This window comes from Vipera berus (genome assembly GCF_964194415.1).
Source record: "Vipera berus genome assembly, chromosome: 2".
NCBI classification, from domain to species: domain Eukaryota; kingdom Metazoa; phylum Chordata; class Lepidosauria; order Squamata; family Viperidae; genus Vipera; species Vipera berus.
The window spans coordinates 283,311,851-283,332,338 of record NC_138203.1 but is presented as its reverse complement, the minus strand read 5'-3'; the positions used below and the strand labels follow the sequence as shown (position 1 = coordinate 283,332,338).

General features: G+C 44.7%; 1 protein-coding gene across 2 annotated transcripts in view; it reads right to left on the bottom strand.

Annotated features, from left to right (window-relative positions):
- Positions 1 to 6,232: 6,232 nt before the first annotated feature.
- The window catches only part of LOC308663942 (zinc finger protein with KRAB and SCAN domains 5-like), a 19,945-nt gene continuing 5,689 nt past the window's right edge, over positions 6,233 to 20,488 (bottom strand). For both annotated transcript variants that reach the window (XM_081320764.1, XM_081320763.1), the window contains exons 2-6: positions 12,756 to 13,397; positions 12,208 to 12,325; positions 10,015 to 10,094; positions 9,724 to 9,850; positions 6,233 to 7,219 (exon numbers count right to left, since the gene is read on the bottom strand). In XM_081320764.1, the coding sequence (XP_081176890.1) occupies positions 6,651 to 7,219; positions 9,724 to 9,850; positions 10,015 to 10,094; positions 12,208 to 12,325; positions 12,756 to 13,199 (1,338 nt within the window). In that variant the 5' untranslated portion in view covers positions 13,200 to 13,397 and the 3' untranslated portion in view covers positions 6,233 to 6,650. The remainder of the gene's footprint in view (positions 7,220 to 9,723; positions 9,851 to 10,014; positions 10,095 to 12,207; positions 12,326 to 12,755; positions 13,398 to 20,488) is intronic.

The window sequence follows — 20,488 nt, the reverse complement described above, 5'->3', positions numbered from 1 at the left end:
CCTTCATGACTCGTGGACTTCAACTCCCAGAATTCCTGAGCCAGTATGGGGGAACTATGGTCCCTTCATGACTCGTGGACTTCAACTCCCAGAATTCCTGAGCCAGTATGGGGAAACTATGGTTCCTTCATGACTCGTGGACTTCAACTCCCAGAATTCCTGAGCCAGCAGGGGGGAACTATGGTCCCTTCATGACTCGTGGACTTCAACTCCCAGAATTCCTGAGCCAGTAGGGGGGGAACTGTGGTCCCTTCGTGACTCGTGGACTTCAACTCCCAGAATTCCTGAGCCAGTATGGGGGGAACTATGGTCCCTTCATGACTCGTGGACTTCAACTCCCAGAATTCCTGAGCCAGTATGGGGGGAACTATGGTCCCTTCATGACTCGTGGACTTCAACTCCCAGAATTCCTGAGCCAGTAGGGGGGAACTATGGTCCCTTCGTGACTCGTGGACTTCAACTCCCCTTATTCCTGAGCCAGTATGGGGGAACTATGGTCCCTTCATGACTCATGGACTTCAACTCCCAGAATTCCTGAGCCAGTATGGGGGGAACTGTGGTCCCTTCATGACTCGTGGACTTCAACTCCCAGAATTCCTGAGCCAGTATGGGGGGAACTGTGGTCCCTTCATGACTCGTGGACTTCAACTCCCAGAATTCCTGAGCCAGTATGGGGGGAACTGTGGTCCCTTCATGACTCGTGGACTTCAACTCCCAGAATTCCTGAGCCAGTATGGGGGAACTATGGTCCCTTCATGACTCGTGGACTTCAACTCCCAGAATTCCTGAGCCAGTATGGGGAAACTATGGTTCCTTCATGACTCGTGGACTTCAACTCCCAGAATTCCTGAGCCAGCAGGGGGGAACTATGGTCCCTTCATGACTCGTGGACTTCAACTCCCAGAATTCCTGAGCCAGTATGGGGGAACTATGGTCCCTTCATAACTCGTGGACTTCAACTCCCAGAATTCCTGAGCCAGCCACCTGAGGGGAAGGGAGAGATTTCCATGCTTAGCCATGCTGGCTCAGGAATTCTGGGAGTTGAAGTCCACGAGTCATCAGAGAGCCAAGGTTGCCTACCCCTGACCTATACTGTCCCAGATAGGTGAATGTCTAAAGTAAAGCTGGTTTAGCGTCAAAGTTCTTTTCATGGCTTAGCGATGGGCTGGGTTAAGGCTTGTTGCATTTTGCGGACAGAAAACGGGGATGAATTGAGTAATGGAAGTGAAGCTTTTTAAAGAAGGGTGTGAGATTTAAAAACCCAAATTTCGATACTCACAACTCAATGACAAGTCTGGTTAATAAAAACAAAGATTTATTGAAAAGAAATTGAAAATAATAAAGAAAATAATAAAGAAAGAAAGCGTTTGCGAACGCGGCCTCTTAGACCCTTCCCAAGTTGGATTGGGTTCGAAGAGCCCGCTGAGCAAGTTTCAAAGTAGGCATTTTATACTCTTTCACGATACATGCCATTCCTAAGAAGCTTAAGTCATTCTTTGAAGTTGTTTCCTATTTCTAAAGGGGTCCTTCTGACCATTTCCATCTATCCGTTATGATCTTATCTAGATCTTATCTCATTTACTTGTAATTTCCACCTTGGTTGTAATTTCCACCTTGGGCAGATGTTCCTGTCGCTCGGAAGCTTTTTAACATTTCAAAAGAATTTGTTGATTACCATTTGTGAGTTCTCTGTCTGAGCAGGAAATAGATAGCCCCACATCTTAGTGTTACATTTGATACAATTCATTGGTGTTACATTTTATACAATTTATAAAAGAATAACCTTTATTTATTTTCCTTTAAGGGGAATATTGGTGGCTCCGGGTTGAAGGACCCTCTCATTTCAAATCAAGTTTTCGCTTGAGAGGCTGACACTCACTGCTGTTTGAAAATAAGATAAGACAGGGGCCTTCAAACTTGGCCCTTTTATGACTTGTGGACTTCAACTTCCAGAATTCCTCAGCCAGGCATGCTGAAGTTGAAGTCCACAAGTCACAAAAGGGCCAGGTTTGAAGTCCCCTGAGATAAGATAACCTTTTAATTGTCACTTTTTTCTGTGAACACGCTGGCAGACATTTTTAAAAAAATGAAATTCTGATCCCACTTTCAAAAGTATAGAACAGAACAGAATAGCAGGAAGGAACCTTGTAGGTCATCTAGTCCAACCACCCGCCCAAGCCGGAGACCCTACTAAAAAAAGAAAAAAGAAAATGTATACCTATACATGTACATACCTATACATATGATAAATAAATATAAATATAGAATAAAATGTGATAGGATTAAGTGAATGGTCTTCAAAAATTAATATTGAATGAAAATTTTAAAATTGAATCTGCTGTGTAGTGGAAATTTACTGAGTGGAGAAACCAGCCTGTCAAAGAAACTACAATGGATGGAAGCGAGGAAACGGTAGCCTAAAGCAGGGGTAGGCAACCTCGGCTCTTTTATGACTCATGGACTTGAGTCATAAAAGAGCCGAGGTTGCCTACCCTTGGCCTAAAGGGAAGAGGCAAGATGGATACATAGGCAAAAATTAGCTGGGTCTTCAGAGTGGGATGCGGTGGCTCAGTGGGTTAGGACGCTGAGCTTGTCGATCAGAAGGTCGGCAGTTTGGCGAGTCGAATCCCGAGTGCCACGTAGCAGAGTGAGCGCCTGTTACTCGTCCCAGCTTCTGCCAACCTAGCAGTTCGAAAGCACGTAAAAATACAAGTAGAAAAATAGGGACCGCTACGGTGGGAAGGTAACAGCGTTCCGTGCGCCTTTGGCGTCCAGTCATGCCGGCCACATGACCACGGAGACGTCCTGGGACAAGCGGTTGGCTCTAAGGCTTTGAAATGGAGATGAGCACCAGCCCCTAGAGTCGGAAACGACTAGCACGCATGTGCGGGGAAACCTTTACCTTTACTTTTAGGAAATAAGAGGAAGTTAGAAAGAGCGTAACCTCATAGTACCTCAGCCAAACGGGAACGAGGAGGGATATAGTGTCCCAGACACTATACCAGTATTTGAGGGGCTGCCACAAAGAAGCGGGAGGGGTGTGTGTGTCAACCCATTCTCCAAAGCACCAAAGGGCAGGACAAGAAACAAGGGATGGAAACTAACCAAAGAGAGGAGCAACCTAGAACTAAGGAGGAATTTCCTGACAGTTAGAACAATTAACCAGTGGAACAACCTGCCTCCAGAAGCGGTGCATGCTCCAGCGCTGGATGTTTTTAAGAAGAGACTGGACAGCCGTTTGTCTGAAATGGTGTAGGTTCTCCTGCTTGAGCAGGAAGTTGGAGTAGAAGACCTCCATACATGCATACAAATAAATAAACCCAATTACCCACCAAACTGGCTCTTGCCATGCCACAAAGATAGATAGATGATAGATAGATAGATAGATAGATAGATAGATAGATAGATATAAATGACAGAAGATAGGTAGATATAGATGATGATATAGATGATAGAAGATATGTAGATATAGATGATGATATAGATGATAGAAGATAGATAGGTAGATATAGATGATATAACCTAACCTAACCCAACCCTGGTTATATCCTCTCCCTAACCTTATAGAATTCAATAAAACATAAGGTAAAGGTTCCCCCGCACATGCGTGCTAGTCGTTTCCGACTCTAGGGGCCGGTGCTCATCTCCATTTCAAAGGCGAAGAACCAGCGCTTGTCCGAGGACGTCTCCGTGGTCATGTGGCCGGCATGACTAGACGCCAAAGGTGCACGGAACGCTGTTACCTTCCCACCGTAGTAGTCCCTATTTTTCTACTTGCATTTTTTACGTGCTTTCGAACTGCTAGGTTGGCAGAAGCTGGGACGAGTAACAGGCGCTCACTCTGTTACGCGGCACTTGGGATTTGACCCGCCAAACTGCCGACCTTCTGATCAACAAGCTCAGCGTCCTAACCCACTGAGCCACCGCGTCCCTGTAATAAAACATATATAGATATCTAAATGATAGGATGGATGCTATATATAGATGATAGATTGTGTGTGTGTGCGCGCGTGTGCGTGTATATAAAATCTTGCCATAAACCTACTTGTACTAAATCTGCCTTGGAGAGGGAATTCACTCCAGACTCAAACCATACACGGCTTTCCCCCAGTTGTGGACTCCGTAGTTTCTTGTAACTCGAATTTTTTTTACCCAAAAACCCATAGTACAATCCAAGCCTTTGTATGGTTTCTCTCTGCTGTGAAGCTTCTGATGGGACACAAGGCGGAAGGAACTGTGGTGGAACTGAAACTCCATCCTTAACTTTTAAGACCACTGTTTCTCAACTGCTTCAAGAAGTGTGGATTTCAATTCCCAGAATCCCCCAGCCAGCATGCTGGCTGAAGAATCCTGGCAGTTGGAAGTCCACACGTCTTAAATTATTAAGGTTGAGAAACACTGCTCTGGGCAAACAACTGGTTTTCTCTCCGGTTTGACTTTTCTGATGCCTAAATAAGGTTTACACTCCAGCTGAAGCTTCTTCAACATCACTGTATTTTTTCGGTTTCTCCCCTGTGAATAATTTGGTGTCTGGCAAGATTTGTGCTCCAGCTGAAACCCTTTCTACCCTCCAAACTCATGTAACACTTCTCCCATTGTGACTCTGTTTATGTCCTTTAAATTTTGATTCATTGCTGAAATTGCGGGCACACGCAGTGCTCTGGAGGAGCAGTGGTTAGAATGTAGTATTGCAGGCTGAATCTGCAGACTGCCAGCAGTTTGATCCCAACCGGTTCAAGGTCGACTCAACCTATCATCCTTCCAAGGTCAGTAAAATGAGGACCCAAATTGTTGGGTTGACACTGTAAATCGCTCAGAGGGGGCACTACGGGGCGATATACAGGTAGTCCTCAACTTACAACAGTTCATTAAGTGACCGTTCAAAGTTACAATGGCACTGAAAGAAGTGACTTATGACCGTTTTTCACATGACCCTTGCGGCATCCCTGTGGTCACATGATCAAAATTCAGACACTTAGCAAATGGCTCATACTTATGACGTCCCGACGATCACCTTTTGCGATCTTCCGACAAGCAAAGTCAACGGGGAAGCCAGATTCGCTTAACAACCGTGTCACTAACTGACACTTAACAACTGTGGCAAAGGAGGACGTAAAATAAGAGCAAAGTTCACTTTAAAAAGGTTCTGCTTAGCGACATACATTTGGGGTTCAAGTGTGGTGGTAAGTGGAAGACTGCTTGATTAAGCCTAAATGCTATTGCTATTGCTCCCCTCCCATTCCTTTTTTTTGCGCCTTGAAGTGAGGTTGTATGCAAACAATACTTAGGGTTTAGTGTCTTGATTTTGTGTGTGTTCCCTTCCTTGCGCACTCATGTGATGTTTATTTCTAACCTTCTCCTGCATCTCCTTGTCAAGACCGGTTCCGCCCTTTCCCCTACATTTTCTCTGTCCCTCACAGCTTGACAACAAACAGGGTAGAATGGAATGCAAAGGTGGGGGGGATGGTATCTAGGCAACCGAGTCTTTTTTGAGAGCCTGCAAGAACCACAAGGTCACGGACGCAGGTGCTCGATGGAGAAGTGGACTGTTTCCATAACAAGAAGTATTAAAATAAAACCGGGTCTTAATTTTTGCTCCAATAGACGCATTAGGTCATATTTTCCGGTTCTTTAATTTTCATGGAAATATGGTACTAAATGCGTCCGTATGACGGACATATTTTCCGGTTCTTTAATTCTCATGGAAATATGGTACTAAATGCATCCGTATGACTGACAATCTTAACTGGGGCTTATTTTGGGGATAAGGCTTACATTACCAGCATCCTGAAAAATCATGCTAGGGCTTATATTCCGGTTGGGTCTTATGAGTATTGGACAATGTGAACACCTGGTAGATGGGAGCGGGGAAATCTATTGTTTCGGTGGGAAAACCAGAGCTGGTTTCGCTTCCTCTGTGCCAATGTAAATTTTCAGTAGTCTTATACACTTGGTAAAATCATGTCCCAGGAGTTTCACTTTCTGGAAATGCCAAATGGACAGTTGACATTCCTGAAACCTGGCTTCCCTGCTGTCATCTGAAAAACTGCTACACCAGGGGTGTGAAACTGCCAGCCTGTGGGCTGGATGCATCATCAGGAAGCCACGCCCACTCCATTCCCGGCAATGGCGAAAAAGCTGATACGTTGTGCAACGTCACGAGTTAGACATGTCTGTGCTACACCAAACTGGCTCTTGCCCTAACATACACTGAAAAGAATTCACTGGCTGATTCCAGTTTATATATTTCTTTATTATTTCATTTAGTTTTTAAATGTATACGCCCCCCCACCCCCATCTCACTGCTTCAAGGTGATTCTGGGCGGGTTACAACAGTAGAAAAAGCAGATATAAAAGCATTTAAGCTTAACCATTAAATAAATCCAATCTCTCAACTCAATAAAACTAGCTAAAAAAAGAACTTCGGGAGGGGTGTGTGTGTGTGTAGGGGGAATCAAAATCAATGTTTCAGGCAGCTCCCCCCCCCCCCGAAAAAAAAGGCTTATAGAGATTTGATAAAGAGTTTATACCTAAACCTTAGGTGGATACCTTCCACAACACATATACCCATCAGTTTCTGCCCTGCACAAATCTTCACCAGTCTGGGAAGCTTTGGATTTTGATTGCGGCTTTTGCCACTTGGATGAGTTTTAAATTTTGTGGCTCCTTCGATGAGAATGGAGAGTTATGCTGTGACTGAAACTCTTTCCGCACGCCGTGCATTGATAGGGTTTCTCCCCCGTGTGGATGCGTTTGTGAGAGGTCAAGGTTGCCATCTGACTGAAGCTTATGCCACATTCGGAGCATTTGAAAGGTTTCTCCTTGGCGTGGGTTTTTTCGTGTTCATGCAGTAGAGACCTATGTGCAAAGCTTTTCCCACAGATGGCACACGTATTCAATCTCGGTTTCGGAGCTAATTTCCCCTGGATGGGCGTTTCAGGAGAATCCACACTCTTTGAAACAAACAATGTGTTTCTCATGGTTGGCTTCCCCTGGATTGGAGTTCTACTCGCAGAAGCTAAAGAGGCGTTCGCCGGATATCTTGGGGGAGGCTCTGTCACAACTTGGAAATGAGGGCTTTCCGAAAGGGAGAATTCATCCCATCTCAAACACTTTGCCCGATCCTCCATTCCCTCGCTCTGCGGTTCCTCCTGGGTGGATCTGCCTCTTTTTAAGGAGATTCTTTGGGAATCATCCTCATTCTGCCATGCGCCTCTCCCTAGAGTAAGATTAAAAACATGTAAGAGCAAGAGAAAAGCTGAAAAGAAAATTGGTTGGCGAGTGATATTCAGAGGAAGTCAAAAGCCTCGGATCAGCCTTTCTCAACCTTGATAACCTGAAGAGCCTTCAACCCCAAGAATTCCCTGGCCAACATGGAAAACAACCGCTCGAGACTACAGAAAAGCGACCGCTGAAAACTAGAATAGTGAAAGCAGAGCGCTGCTTATTGGGAAAGCACATAATTTGCAGTGAATAGTGGTGGCGTGGTTCCGATAAATGAGACAGTTCAAACCAAATGCAAGCATTGTTTCTCTAAAAAGTCTGCATAATGAAACGGAACATCGGCACTCATGGAGGGATGCCAGAATCTGACCTCTCCTCCCCTTGATATGTCATAGGGCTCGCAACCTGGGAGTCCTCCTAGACTCACGGCTTACTCTGGAAGACCATATAGTAGCCGTGACTAGGGGGGCTTTCGCCCAGGTTCGCCTGGTGCGCCAGTTGCGGCCCTATCTGGACCGGGATGCCCTGTGTACGGTCACTCATGCGCTCGTGACCTCTCGTCTGGACTACTGCAATGCTCTCTACATGGGGCTTCCCTTGAAGACCACTCGGAGGCTCCAACTGGTACAGAATGCAGCCGCGAGAGTTGTCTTGGGAGTTTCCCGGTACTCCCATGTTACACCTTTGCTCCGCGAGCTGCATTGGTTACCAGTTGTCTTCCGGGTGAGATTCAAGGTTCTGGTTATGGTCTTTAAGTCCCTACATGGCATGGGTCCGCAGTACCTCGGGGATCACCTGCTGCCGGCGTCAACTTCCCTCCGCCCTGTGCGTTCCCACAGAGAGGGCCTCCTCAGGGTGCCACCGGTCAGAGAATGTCGGCTGGTGGCCCCCAGGGGGAGGGCCTTCTCTGTGGGCGCTCCGGCTTTATGGAACCAGCTGCCAGTCGAGCTCCGGATGGCACCGGACCTTCGCTCCTTCCGACGTGGTCTGAAGACCCATTTATTTGAACAAGCTGGCCTGGCCTGATGGGGGATGTTAGGGTTTTTAATGGGGTTTTTATACTGTTATTGTTTTTATCTGGGCAATTATTTAATTCGTTTTAATTTTTGTATTCTTTATTTATATGTGCCCTGTTCACTGCCCTGAGTCCCTCGGGAGAAGGGCGGTATACAAATACAATTAATAATAATAATAATAATAATAATAATAATAATAATAATAATAATAATAATAATAATAATAATATCCTGCATAATCTCCCTCCCTTCATTACACGGCATGAATCACGTTCACCAATGAGTTTTACATATGAAGTTTCACTTCCCCTTCTGTACCCGGCTACTCTTATCTTCTCAAAACAGCCCTTTGAAATCCCCTCACTTCAAGATTCAAAGAGAAGCAGTTTAAACAAAAGGCGGTCTCTTACATCGTCGGGGCAAAAACAGGTCAAGGTTTGCAGCACTGACAAGGAGCCAAGTGTTGCGTAGTTGGGAAGGTGTCAAGACTGGGACGAAGAAAGAGCCGGGTGGCTACGCTTAAAGACTCTGCAAGCGTTTCTTTCGTACTTTCAGACTTCCAGGGCTAAGAACCCCTGCGTTTGCATTCTGATTTTTGAAATTCATCCAGGAAATCCTCAACTTACAACTTAGTGACCGTTCAAAATTACAACGGCACTGGGGGGGAAAAAGCGTGACTTATGACCGGGTTTTTTGCACTCATCCCCACAGACACGGGATCGAAATCCGGACGCATGGCAATTTTTTTCCCCATCCCATTTATATCCCACCCTTCTCCGAAGACTCAGGGTGGCTTACAATCTAGGAAGCACAAATCAATGTGCTTAGCAATAGCCTTCATTCTATGTATATGCTTGCTTATTAGGGCTTTCGGGCCCCCGAGCGGCATTTTTTTACAAAGTCAGCTTATTGCCCCCAACAATCTGGGTCCTTATTTTACCTACCTCGGAAGGATGGAAGGCTGAGTCAACCTTGAGCCTGGTGGGACTCGAACCTGCACTAATTGCAGGCAGCTGGTGTTACTTAAGGAGGCATTAGCCCACTGCTCCACCAAGGCTCATAATTACGACGGTTGCAGTGTCCCGGGGCGTGTGTGTGTGTGTGTGTCTTGTGATCGTCTTTTGCGACCTGACAAACAAAGCCAATGGGGAAGCCAGTGTCACTTAACAGCTATCCCAGGGGTAGGCAACCTCGGCTCTTTTATGACTCATGGACTTCAACTCCCAGAATTCCTGAGTCAGCATAGCTGACTCAGGAATTCTGGGACTTGAAGTCCATGAGTCATAAAAGAGCCGAGGTTGCCTACCCCTGAGCTATCCCAAAGGTGCTTTTTCAGGAGGCAACTGGACTTTCTGATTTTCCTTCCAAGAGGTTTCGCTTCTCATCCAAGAAGCTTCTTCAGCTCCGACTGGACGGTGGGGGATGGAGCGCGTTGCTAAAGACGATGGATTTCAGCCTGTTGGGACCCAACAGGGCGACTCACCTAAAGAGGTCAGGTTTTGGTAGTTCTCCACCATGACCTCCAGCTGCAGGGCCACCTGGCTCGCGTTCAGCACAGGACACTCTTCCTCTGTGAAATACACCGCCACGTCCTCAAAAGACAGCGGACCCTGGAGGGAGAGGGGGAGAAAAAAGGAAAAGGGGGAGAAAAAGAAAGGAAAATGGAGAGAGGGAGGGTGGGTGGAGGAAAGGAGAAAGGAATGGGGTGGCAGGCAGGCCCAGGAAAACGTGCAGCGGCTGACCCATTTTAGTCCCAACCCTTTTCTCTTCTTACCAGAGTTGGCTGGGCTGAAGGAAACACATCCGAAACGAAAGCAGACATGCCTGGAGGCCTCGCCAGGGACCTCTCATTGCCTGTAAATGGACAAAAACGTAGTGGGAAGTTGTTGCTTCATTCGCACTTGAAAAGGAGGATTTGGACAAGGACCGCCCACAAAGCCATTGTTTCTTTTGTTCTCACAGCTCAGGAGACCTTCCAACAAACCATGCTTTGTTTACCTCAATACTGGTTTATTTTCCCTCTTGTCCTCAGAAGAGAGGTAACTTTGACATCCCTCCCCCCCCCCAAAAAAATGCATTGGTCTCCAAAGCTGCAGTGACAGAAATGCTTTTAAAAAAAAATCATCTGCGATCCTCCACTTATAACCGATGGCTTAGCGACTGTTCTGTTACAGTTGCACCGGAAAAAAAGCGATTTATGACCATTTTTCCCCACACTTACGACCACTGCAGCGTCCCCATGGTCACGCGATTTACGTTCAGACGCTTGGCAACTGACTCGTATTTCCGACGGGCGCAGGGTCCCGGGGATCAAAGGATCCCCTTTTGTGACCTTCTGACAAGTCAAGTCGATGGAGAAATCCGGATTCGCTTAACAACCCGTTTTACGAACTGAACGGCTGCAGTGATTCACTTAGCAAATCAGTGGAACAATTTGCTTCCAGAAGCGGTGAATGCTCCAACACTGGAGGTTTTTAAAGAGAGACTGGAGAGCCATTTGTCTGAAATGGTATAGGGTCTCCTGCCTGAGTAGGGGGTTGGACTAGATGACCTCCAAGGTCCCTTTCAACTATTCTGTTTTGCTCTATTCTATTCTATTCTATTCTAAACTTGTATTCCTTTTCCTATTCTTATAAATTTGTATTCCTATTCCTATTCCTTTCTGTTCCATTCCTATAAATTTATATTCCTTTTTCTATTCTTATTCTATTCCTACTCCTACTCTATTCTATTCCATTCCATATTTCTATTCTATTTCTATTCTATTTCTATTTCTATCCTAATTCTATTCTATTCTATTCTATTCTATTCTATTCTATTCTATTCTATTCTATTCTATTCTATTCTATTCTATTCTATTCTATTCTATCCTCCTATTCCATTCCATTCTATTCCATTTTATTCTCTATTCTATTTCTATTCCTATTCTTATAAATTTATATTCCTATTCCTATTCCATTCCAAATGTGGCAAGAAAAATCGCACAATGGGGCAAAACTCACGTTAGCCATATTTCTTAGCAACATAAATTAGGGGCTCAATTGTGATCCTAAGTCAAGGACTACATGTGACATTGAGACATTTACATACTGCCAGTGCTTTTTTTGTAAAAGAAAAAGGTGCCGGAACTCACACATGTCATACAACCCACCTTGCCTACCCTACAAGGTTCCATCCAAAAAAGGTGCCGGAACTCCGTTCTGAGCGTTCTATGAGAAAAAAAGCCCTGCATACTGCAATCTCGAAGGATGCTAAGCAAATCTTATGCGTCTCTTTAACTCAAGAGTCTCCCACTCTTATTCCTCCTGTTTATTTATTTCCAGCTCAATTTTCAATGGTTCTTTTTTTTCACCGAATCTGTAGTGCGAGACAATCTGTGTTCAAAAGCATTCACTTCTGTGGGCTTGCCAAGGTCGAGGAAAAACAGACTCATGAGTTAAAAAGGCTCTGCATCTTTTAAACTTGTTACCAAATGTCTGAAATTCACCAGGACTATCCCAGTCTGATAATCCAGAATATATGATCTTTTAGCAATAAAAACTGTTTGAGTTTTTCTTATTCCATCCCAGTGTTCGCTTAGTTTGTTAATTTTAATATGCCTGGGATTGGCATTTTTAATCTTATCAAGGAATATATATATATATATACCTTGATAAGATTAAAAATGCCAATCCCAGGCATATTAAAATTAACAAACTAAGCGAACACTGGGATGGAATAAGAAAAACTCAGTTTTTATTGCTAAAAGATCAAGCTTTCGTTGGCTAACTAACTCCATCCTGACGACGTTGGCAGTTAGCCAACGAAAGCTTGATCTTTTAGCAATAAAAACTGTTTTAGTTTTTCTTATTCCATCCGTGTTCGCTTAGTTTGTTTATGTGTGTGTGTGTGTGTGTGTGTGTGTGTGTGTATGTGTATGCACATATGTGTGAGAGAGATGAAGACCATAACAGTCTTTCATTCTTACCCTGCAATACGGCATCTTCGTTCTCGAAGATCTGCTTGAAGAATTGTCTCTGTCCTGCATCTGAAGGAGCCGCCTTCTTAATTTGGGGGAAATCGTTAGAAGCATCCACAAACAGACCCTGCAAAGCAGTACCAGATATCCATACAAGGTGGGAACAGGAGAGCAAAAAAGACAACTGTGTAGCTGGGGGGGGGGTGCTTTGGGGAGGAACCGTGTGTTCTCATCCCCTCGGAAATAGCAGGAAGAAAAGTTTTAAGTTACGGAGGGGGCAGCCTGTATTCCTCCCCAGCTTTTGGCTCTCTGGCAACAGCATCTGGAGGTTCTGATCAGAGAGATCCTGGTGGGAGGCAGTGACCCAGAACGACGCCACTGCTCCCTCGGTGGCACAAGCATCTCAGAATCTCCTCCAAAGGGATGCTGCCGGCCGAGACCACAAGATCCTCCAAAGGGCCACACGCCTTAGGTGTTAACGTGAAGCCTTCCTGAGCTGGAAACGTGTCAATCGCTCGCTTCGTGGTCCTTGCCAGTTACCACCAAGCTGTCCTCACCTGGATTTTCGGCTTCTTGTCCTCCGCTTGGCTCAAGAGGAAGCCTTCGGCCAGGGCCACCGCCTGGGAACAGGTCTCCGCGCCACATTCCCTGATCCAGCTCTTCATGTCGGGAGGGAGGATAGTCAAGAACTGCTCCAGGACCACCAGGTCCAGGATCTCCGCTTTCGTATGCTCTCCTGGCTTCAGCCATTGGCAACAGAGATCATGTAGCTGGCTGTAAACCGCCCGGGGCCCAGCGCACTTCCGGTAGCGGAACTGCCTGAAATGTTGACGCTGGACATAGGAGTTACCTTTCTCTTCCCCTAGGATTCTGTTGACATTTTTTTCCCAGTGTTCGCCACCAGGGCTGGGAGCTGCCTCAAGGGCCCCTACTGAATCCACAGCTTCCTCCTTCGATGATGCCGGGGCCAGCACCGTCTCCACCAAGATTCGAAACATCATCTCCCGTCTCACTCAATCACTTTCTTCCCGGCAATATCTGAACGGCTGTAATTGAACTGAGAGGAAGTTGGGGAAAAACTGCTCAGGGATTGGCAGTGTGGGTGGTTTTTTTTTTTGGGGGGGGGGGAAAGCGATGGCACCACTCAGGAAGTCAAGGATTAAATTACAAGGCGGCCATAAAGGATGTGAAGTATCTCTCTGTAAACAAAGGAGACAATGGAGGAGACAGATCAGAGGCAAGGCGACACAGCAGGCAATACCACAAGGAGTTCTCTGGTACAAATAGCCCAGACCACTTACTTTGCTTAGCTGATAAGTCACATTTGAATGAATGAATGCATAAACGACAATTATAGCTCACAGACACACACATACCCAAGTTAAAAAAAGACAAACTATTAAATAACCTGCAGGAGAATGAGAGAAGAACAGTGCCACACTAGTGGACGATCACTCTTAAACATAAGCCAGCAAGTGTGCGGCGGCAGCCAAAAAATGCTAATACAATCAATCCTGGGTTGTAGAAAAAAGGGCACAGAATCACAATCACGTTTTGTATGAATTCCGCTTTGTAAACCCCTTAGTAAGGCCGTGCCTGGAATACCGCATCCAGTTTTGGTCACCACAACTACAGAAAAAAGATGTTGAGGCTTTGGGAAAAGGGCAAACTAAGACGATTAAAGGCCTGGAGACTAAAACATGTGAAGAACGGTTTGCAGGATATGGGCATAGCCAGTCTAGAGAAAAGAAGGAGTAGCGGGGAACATGATTAGCAGTATTCCAGTATTTGAGGGGCTGCCACAAAGAGGAGGGGGGGTCATTTTATTTCCCAAAGCAGCAGAAGGCAGGACAAAAAACAATGGATGGAAACTAATCAAGGAGAGAAGCAACCTGGAATTAAGGAGAAACTTCCTGACAGCGAGGACAATTAAAACCAGCGGAACAGCTTTGCCTTCAGAAATTGTGGGTTTTTAAAGAAGAGAACTGGCAAGCCACTTGTCTGAAATGGTATAGGGGTCTCCTGCTGGAGCAGGGGGCTGGACTAGAAGACCTCCGTGGTCCCTTCCAGCTCTATTCCAATGCTGATTCTGATTCTTCACTACACAAGCAGTCCACAATTATTTTGCCAAATCCCAAGGAAACACCTTCTGCAGGCTTCAAATGCAAACATCAGCAGTAGCTTTTTAGGCTCTTAGTCTGGAAGAGTTTGAAAACTCTGCAAGACTTTCACATATAATTTTCCTTCTCACCACAAGCATAACCAACTCAGAAATCTTAAAGACTACCCAAGGAGCTGCTGATACAGTTCCGCTGTTGTTGTTAGCTGCGAAGTCGTCTCCGACCCATCGCGACCCTATGGACAACGTTCCTCCAGGCCTTCCTGTCCTCTACCATCTTCTGGAGTCCCTTTAAGCTCACGCCTACTGCTTCAGTGACTCCATCCAGCCACCTCATTCTCTGTCATCCCCTTCTTCTCTTGCCCTCAACCTTCCCCAGCATGAGGCTCTTCTCCAGTGAGCCCTTCCTTCTCATTAGGTGGCCAAAGTATTTGAGTTTTAGCTTCAGGATCTACAGTTCTACAGAGGAATTATTGTGTCTGTGATCTGCACCTCTACAACTGCCTGGTTTGGCACTGCAACCAAACAGGAGAGACACAAACTTCAACGGATACTTGGGCCTGCAGAGAAAAAAATAACAATTGCAACCAGCCTGGTTTCCATTGAGGACCTGTATACTGCATGAACCAGAAAAGACGGTTGGGAAAATATCTACAGACCCCTCACATCCTGAACATAAACTATTTCAACTTCTCCCCTCAGGATGACGCTATAGGGCATTGCACACCAGAACAACTAGACACAAGGGACAGGGTTTTTTCCCCCACCATGCCATCACTCTGCTAAGCAACTAATTCCCACAAGACTGTCAAACTACCTAGTAGGGCTGCATTCATCTTTACTATTACCTATTTTCTTATCTTCTTATGACTATTACTTTGTTGCTTGCATCTTATGATTTATATTGAGGGTGTTATTTAGTACCCTAGTGTGATTTATGTTGATTGCTTATTTAGTATCCTATGACCAGTACTTTTTATGTAAAAAAAAAAAAAAGGTGCCGGAACTCACACGTCATACAACCCGCCTTGCCTATCCTACAAGGTTCCATCCAAAAAAGGTGCCGGAACTCCGCTCTGAGCGTTCTATGAGAAAAAAAGCCCTGCCTATGACTATCACGAAGTGATGTATCTTATGATTTATGACGATTGTATTTTATGATTACGGTCATGATTTATCACTTGTTGCTTGTATGTACACTGAGAGCTTAGGCGCCAGAGACAAATTCCTTGTGTGTCCAATCACACTTGGCCAATAAAGAATTCTATTGTCTACGGAGATTCTCAGTCATCCAGCTCATAAATAAACCTTTATTGTCAAAGTACAACATGTGTACATTGAGATTAGCTGAGCCTCCCCCCCCCGTGCCCTCTCCCCCCAACACAGTGACAACAAACCCTCCATCCCACCACACTATGTGAACCAACTACACCACACACCGGACTCCCAAGTCAATCCCAAAGATGCTTTTTCCATGAGGCAACTGGACTTCCTTGTTTTTCTTTGAAAACGTTTCGCTTCTCATCCAAGAAGCATCTTCGGCTCTGACTGGATGGTGGGGAATGGAAGGATTTATACTTGCAGACAGCTTGCAGACAATATGACCAGCTGTCTAGAAGGAGTATAAATCTTTCCATTCCCCACCATCCAGTCAGAGCTGAAGAAGCTTCTTGGATGAGAAGCGAAACGTCTTCAAAGGAAAAAAACAAGAAAATCCAACTGCCTCGTGAAAAAGCATCTTTGGGAAAGAATCCTATTCTAATCTAGTCTACATTCTCTTTTATTTTGTACGTGCTGCAGATTAAGTCTGGGACGAGGTCTGAGCAGCTGAAGGTTGAAGTCCCCATTAGACCATGGATCTCATTTGCTGCTTTTAGGTCAGTCTCTCGCTGTCTCTCTCTCTGCCCGACACACTTCACTAGGTTGCGATGTGGTTGAAATGAAGGGCAGACTCCCACATAAGCAACTTTGAGCTCTCAGAGATAACACAGGGGTAAAAATGCCTTAACCACTGTAAGCAAATAAAATACACGCGCCTCCCTTCAAGCCAACCTCTGCCTCCTTTAACCTCTCCTCCTTGGTAAGGAGGGCTGACATCCCCGAATTGTAGCCCAGAGGAGGGAGGGGCTCCTTCCCAGGGAGCAAAGGGACAAAGAGAAACTTGGAACCTCTGGCATGCAGGAAAAGGACAAAGGCGGGGATTCCCACCCCAACCCCCCAACCCCACCTTTCACACTCCTTTCACAGTTATGCAAATGGATGTTTTCAGCCTGGCGAGGCTACAGTTCTTACATACTGAATTCAACTTTACTCCGCTGCTGCTTCTGCAGCGCCAAAAACCTGTTTTTCCTTCTCCCCTCCACCTATTTGCAAACTTGTTCCATTCTGAAACAACAGACTGCCAAAGGAACTCAAAAGCCAAGGCAGAGCCTTAGAAGAGAAACCCCTTGGGAAGCTTTCTGGCCTGGCCTAAGGAAGGACTTGTATATTTATTTATTTGTATGGGTCTCTCTCCAGGAAATCCTAACCAGATCAGCCCGCCTACTGCACCAAATCCGGGGGGTGGTGGTGGTGGTGGTGTAAAGCCGAGGAGCAGCAAAAACCTTTTCCTCCAAACTCTGGACCTGCAGCTCCCCTTCGTTTTGGAGCATCAAAATGCAGGCCTTAGACCCGGTAATTATTACTCTTAATTGTCTGTAACTTATGATTAATGATTGTAATTATGATTATGACCTATGACCTGCTGTTTATATGTACACTGTGAGCTTATGCACCGGAGACAAATTCCTTCTGTGTCCCAATCACGTTTGGCCAATAAAATATTCTATTCCTCTTCCTCTTCCATTCTATTCTGTCTCTATTTCTATTCTATCCTATCCCTATCCTATTTTTTATTCCTATTCCTTATTCCATATCCTTTTCCTATGTATCTTTATGCCTATTCGATCCTTATTCTATATTCCATATCCTACCCCTATTCTATATCCTATTTCTAACCTATTTCTATTTTCTCCCTATTTTCCTATCGATCCCTACCCTATTTCTATTCTATCCCTATTCTACATTCTGCATCTGTCCTATCTCTATTTCTATTCTATTCTATTTTCTATTCCTATCTTATATCTCTATTCTATCCCTATCCTATATTCTATTTTCTATTCCTATCTAACCTATTCCTATTCTATCCCTATTCTATATTATATATCCATCCTATCTCTATCTCTATCCCTATTCTATATTCTATTTCTATCCTATCTCTATTTCTATTCCTACTTTTTTTTCTATTCCTATCCTCTCTCTTCTTGTTGTTGTTTAGTTGCGAAGTCGTGTCCGACCCATCCTGACCCCATGGACAACATACCTCCAGGCCTTTTGGTAATGTCCATGGGGTTTTCATGGCAAAGATACTGGAGTGCGTTGCTATTTCCTTCTCCAGTGGATCACATTTTGTCAGAACTCTCTGCTACGACCTGTCCCTCTTGGGTGGCCCTGCACGGCATAGCTCATAGCTTCATTTGAGTTACGCAAAAGCCCCTTTGCCACCACAAGGCAGTAATCCATAAAGGGGATCCTACCTCTATTCCTATTCTATATTCTATATCCCATCCTATCTTTATTTCTAGTCTATATTCTATTTTTTCAATCCTATCCCCTCTATTTCTATTCTATCCCTATTCTATATTCTGTTTTTCCAATCCTATTGTTCTGTTCCAGCCTACGACCGGCCCTGTTGGAATGTCAGGGACAACCCCTTTTTATATTCAATAAATAGGCTGGAACTAATCCAACCAAATTTATTTGCAAAAGCTAAATGAACAAGTTCAAACAAAAGTTAAACAAATACAGACCAAGACTTTTATCAGAAGCTCTTCAAACGGTTGCCTTCAGCAACCAGCACCTCCCACACATTCCCCTTTTAAACAGCAGCTCAAGGCGTGGCTTCTCATTGCCTTCTCCCGAGTTGCCTCACTGCTTTCCTTTGCTCAGTTCTGCTAGATTGCCTCCTGCTCCTAGCGTCCCTGAACAGAGCCAGCTGTGGATCGTCTTCTTCCAATCCTTCAGGCTCACACAGCTGGGTCTGAGGAGGAACAAGACAGGAGGGGCCTGGCTGAGAGTTCTGCCGTGCATCAGAACCTTCTCTGACACCAAAGGCTCTCCAAACCCCTCCTCCTCCTCAGAATTGTCCGACTGAGCTGCCAAAACCACAGGCTGACGCTGAATCACAACACCTATCCTCTATTTCTATTCTATCCCTATTCTGTATTCTATTTTTCCAATCCTATCCTGTCTCTATTTCTATTCCAAAAGGTGGAATGCGTGCTAGTCATTTCAGACTCTAGGGGCCGGTGCTCATCTCCGTTTCAAAGCCGAAGAGCCAGCGCTTGTCCGAGGATGTCTCCGTGGTCATGTGGCCGGCATGACTAGACGCCAAAGGCGCACGAAACGCTGTTACCTTCCCACCGTAATGGTCCCTATTTTTCTACTTGCATTTTTACGTGCTTTCGAACTGCTAGGTTGGCAGAAGATGGGACAAGTAACAGGCGCTCACTCTGTTACGCGGCACTCGGGATTTGACTCGCCAAACTGCCAACCTTCTGATCGACAAGCTCAGCGTCCTAACCTACTGAGCCACCGCATCCCTATTTCTATTCTATCCCTATTCTATATTCTATTTTTCCAATCCTATCCTCTCTATTTCTATTCTATCCCTATTCTATTTTTCTAATCCTATCCTCTATTTCTATTCTATCCCTATTCTATATTCTATTTTTCTAATCCCATCCTATATTTCTATGCTATCCCTATTCTATATTATTTTTCCAATCCTGTCCTCTCTCTATTTCTTGTTGTTGTTAGCTGCAAAGTCTTGCCCCCCCCCATCGCGACCCTATGGACAATGTTCCTCCAGGCCTCCCTGTCCTCTACCATCTGCTGGAGTCCATTTAAGCTCACACCTACTGCTTCAGTGACTCCATCCAGCCACCTCATTCTCTGTCGTCCCCTTCTTCTCTTGCCCTCAACCTTTCCCAGCATTAGGCTCTTCTCCAGTGAGTCCTTCCTTCTCATTAGGTGGCCAAAGTCTTTGAGTTTTAGCTTCAGGATCTGGCCTTCTAAAGAGCAGTCAGGGTTGATCTCCTCTAGGACTGATCGGTTTGATCGCCTTGCAGTCCAAGGAACTCTTCAAGTCTTCTCCGGCACCACAGTTCAAAGGCCTCAATTCTTTGGCGCTCAGCCTTTCTTATGATCCAACTTTCACAGCCATACATTGCAACTGGGAAGACCATAGCCTTGACTATACACATTTTTGTTGACAGGATGATGTCTCTGCTTTTTAGTATGCTGTCTAGATTTGCCATGGCTTTCCTCCCGAGGAGCAAGCGTCTTTTAATTTCTTGGCTACAGTCCCCATCTGCAGTGATCTTGAAGCCCAGGAAAATTCTATTCTATCCCTTTTCTACATTCTATTTTTCCAATCCTATCCTCTCTCTCTTTCTATTCTATCCCTATTCTAAATTCTATTTTTCCAATCCTATCCTCTCTTTGTTTCTATTCTACATTCGATTTTTCCAATCCTATCCTTTTTTTATTCTATCCCTATTCTACATTCGATGTTTCCAATCGTATCCTCTTTTTCTATTCTATCCCTATTCTACATTCGATTTTTCCAATCCTATCCTCTCTATTTCTATTCTACATTCTATTTTTCCAATCCTATCCTCTATTTCTATTCTACATTCTATTTTTCCAATCCTATCCTCTTTCTATTCTATCCCTATTCTAAATTCTATTTTTGCAATCCTATCCTCTCTCTATTTCTATTCTACATTCGATTTTTCCAATCCTATCCTCTTTTTCTATTCTATCCCTATTCTATATTGTATTTTTCCAATCCTATCCTCTTTTTCTATTCTATCCCTATTCTACATTCGATGTTTCCAATTATTTCTATTCTATCCCTATTCTATATTGTATTTTTCCAATCCTATCCTCTTTTTCTATTCTATCCCTATTCTACATTCGATGTTTCCAATTATTTCTATTCTATACTGTATTTTTCCAATTTCTATTTCCGATTTCTATTCTAGCCCTATTCTACATTCGATGTTTCCAATTATTTCTATTCTATCCCTATTCTATATTGTATTTTTCCAATCCTATCCTCTTTTTCTA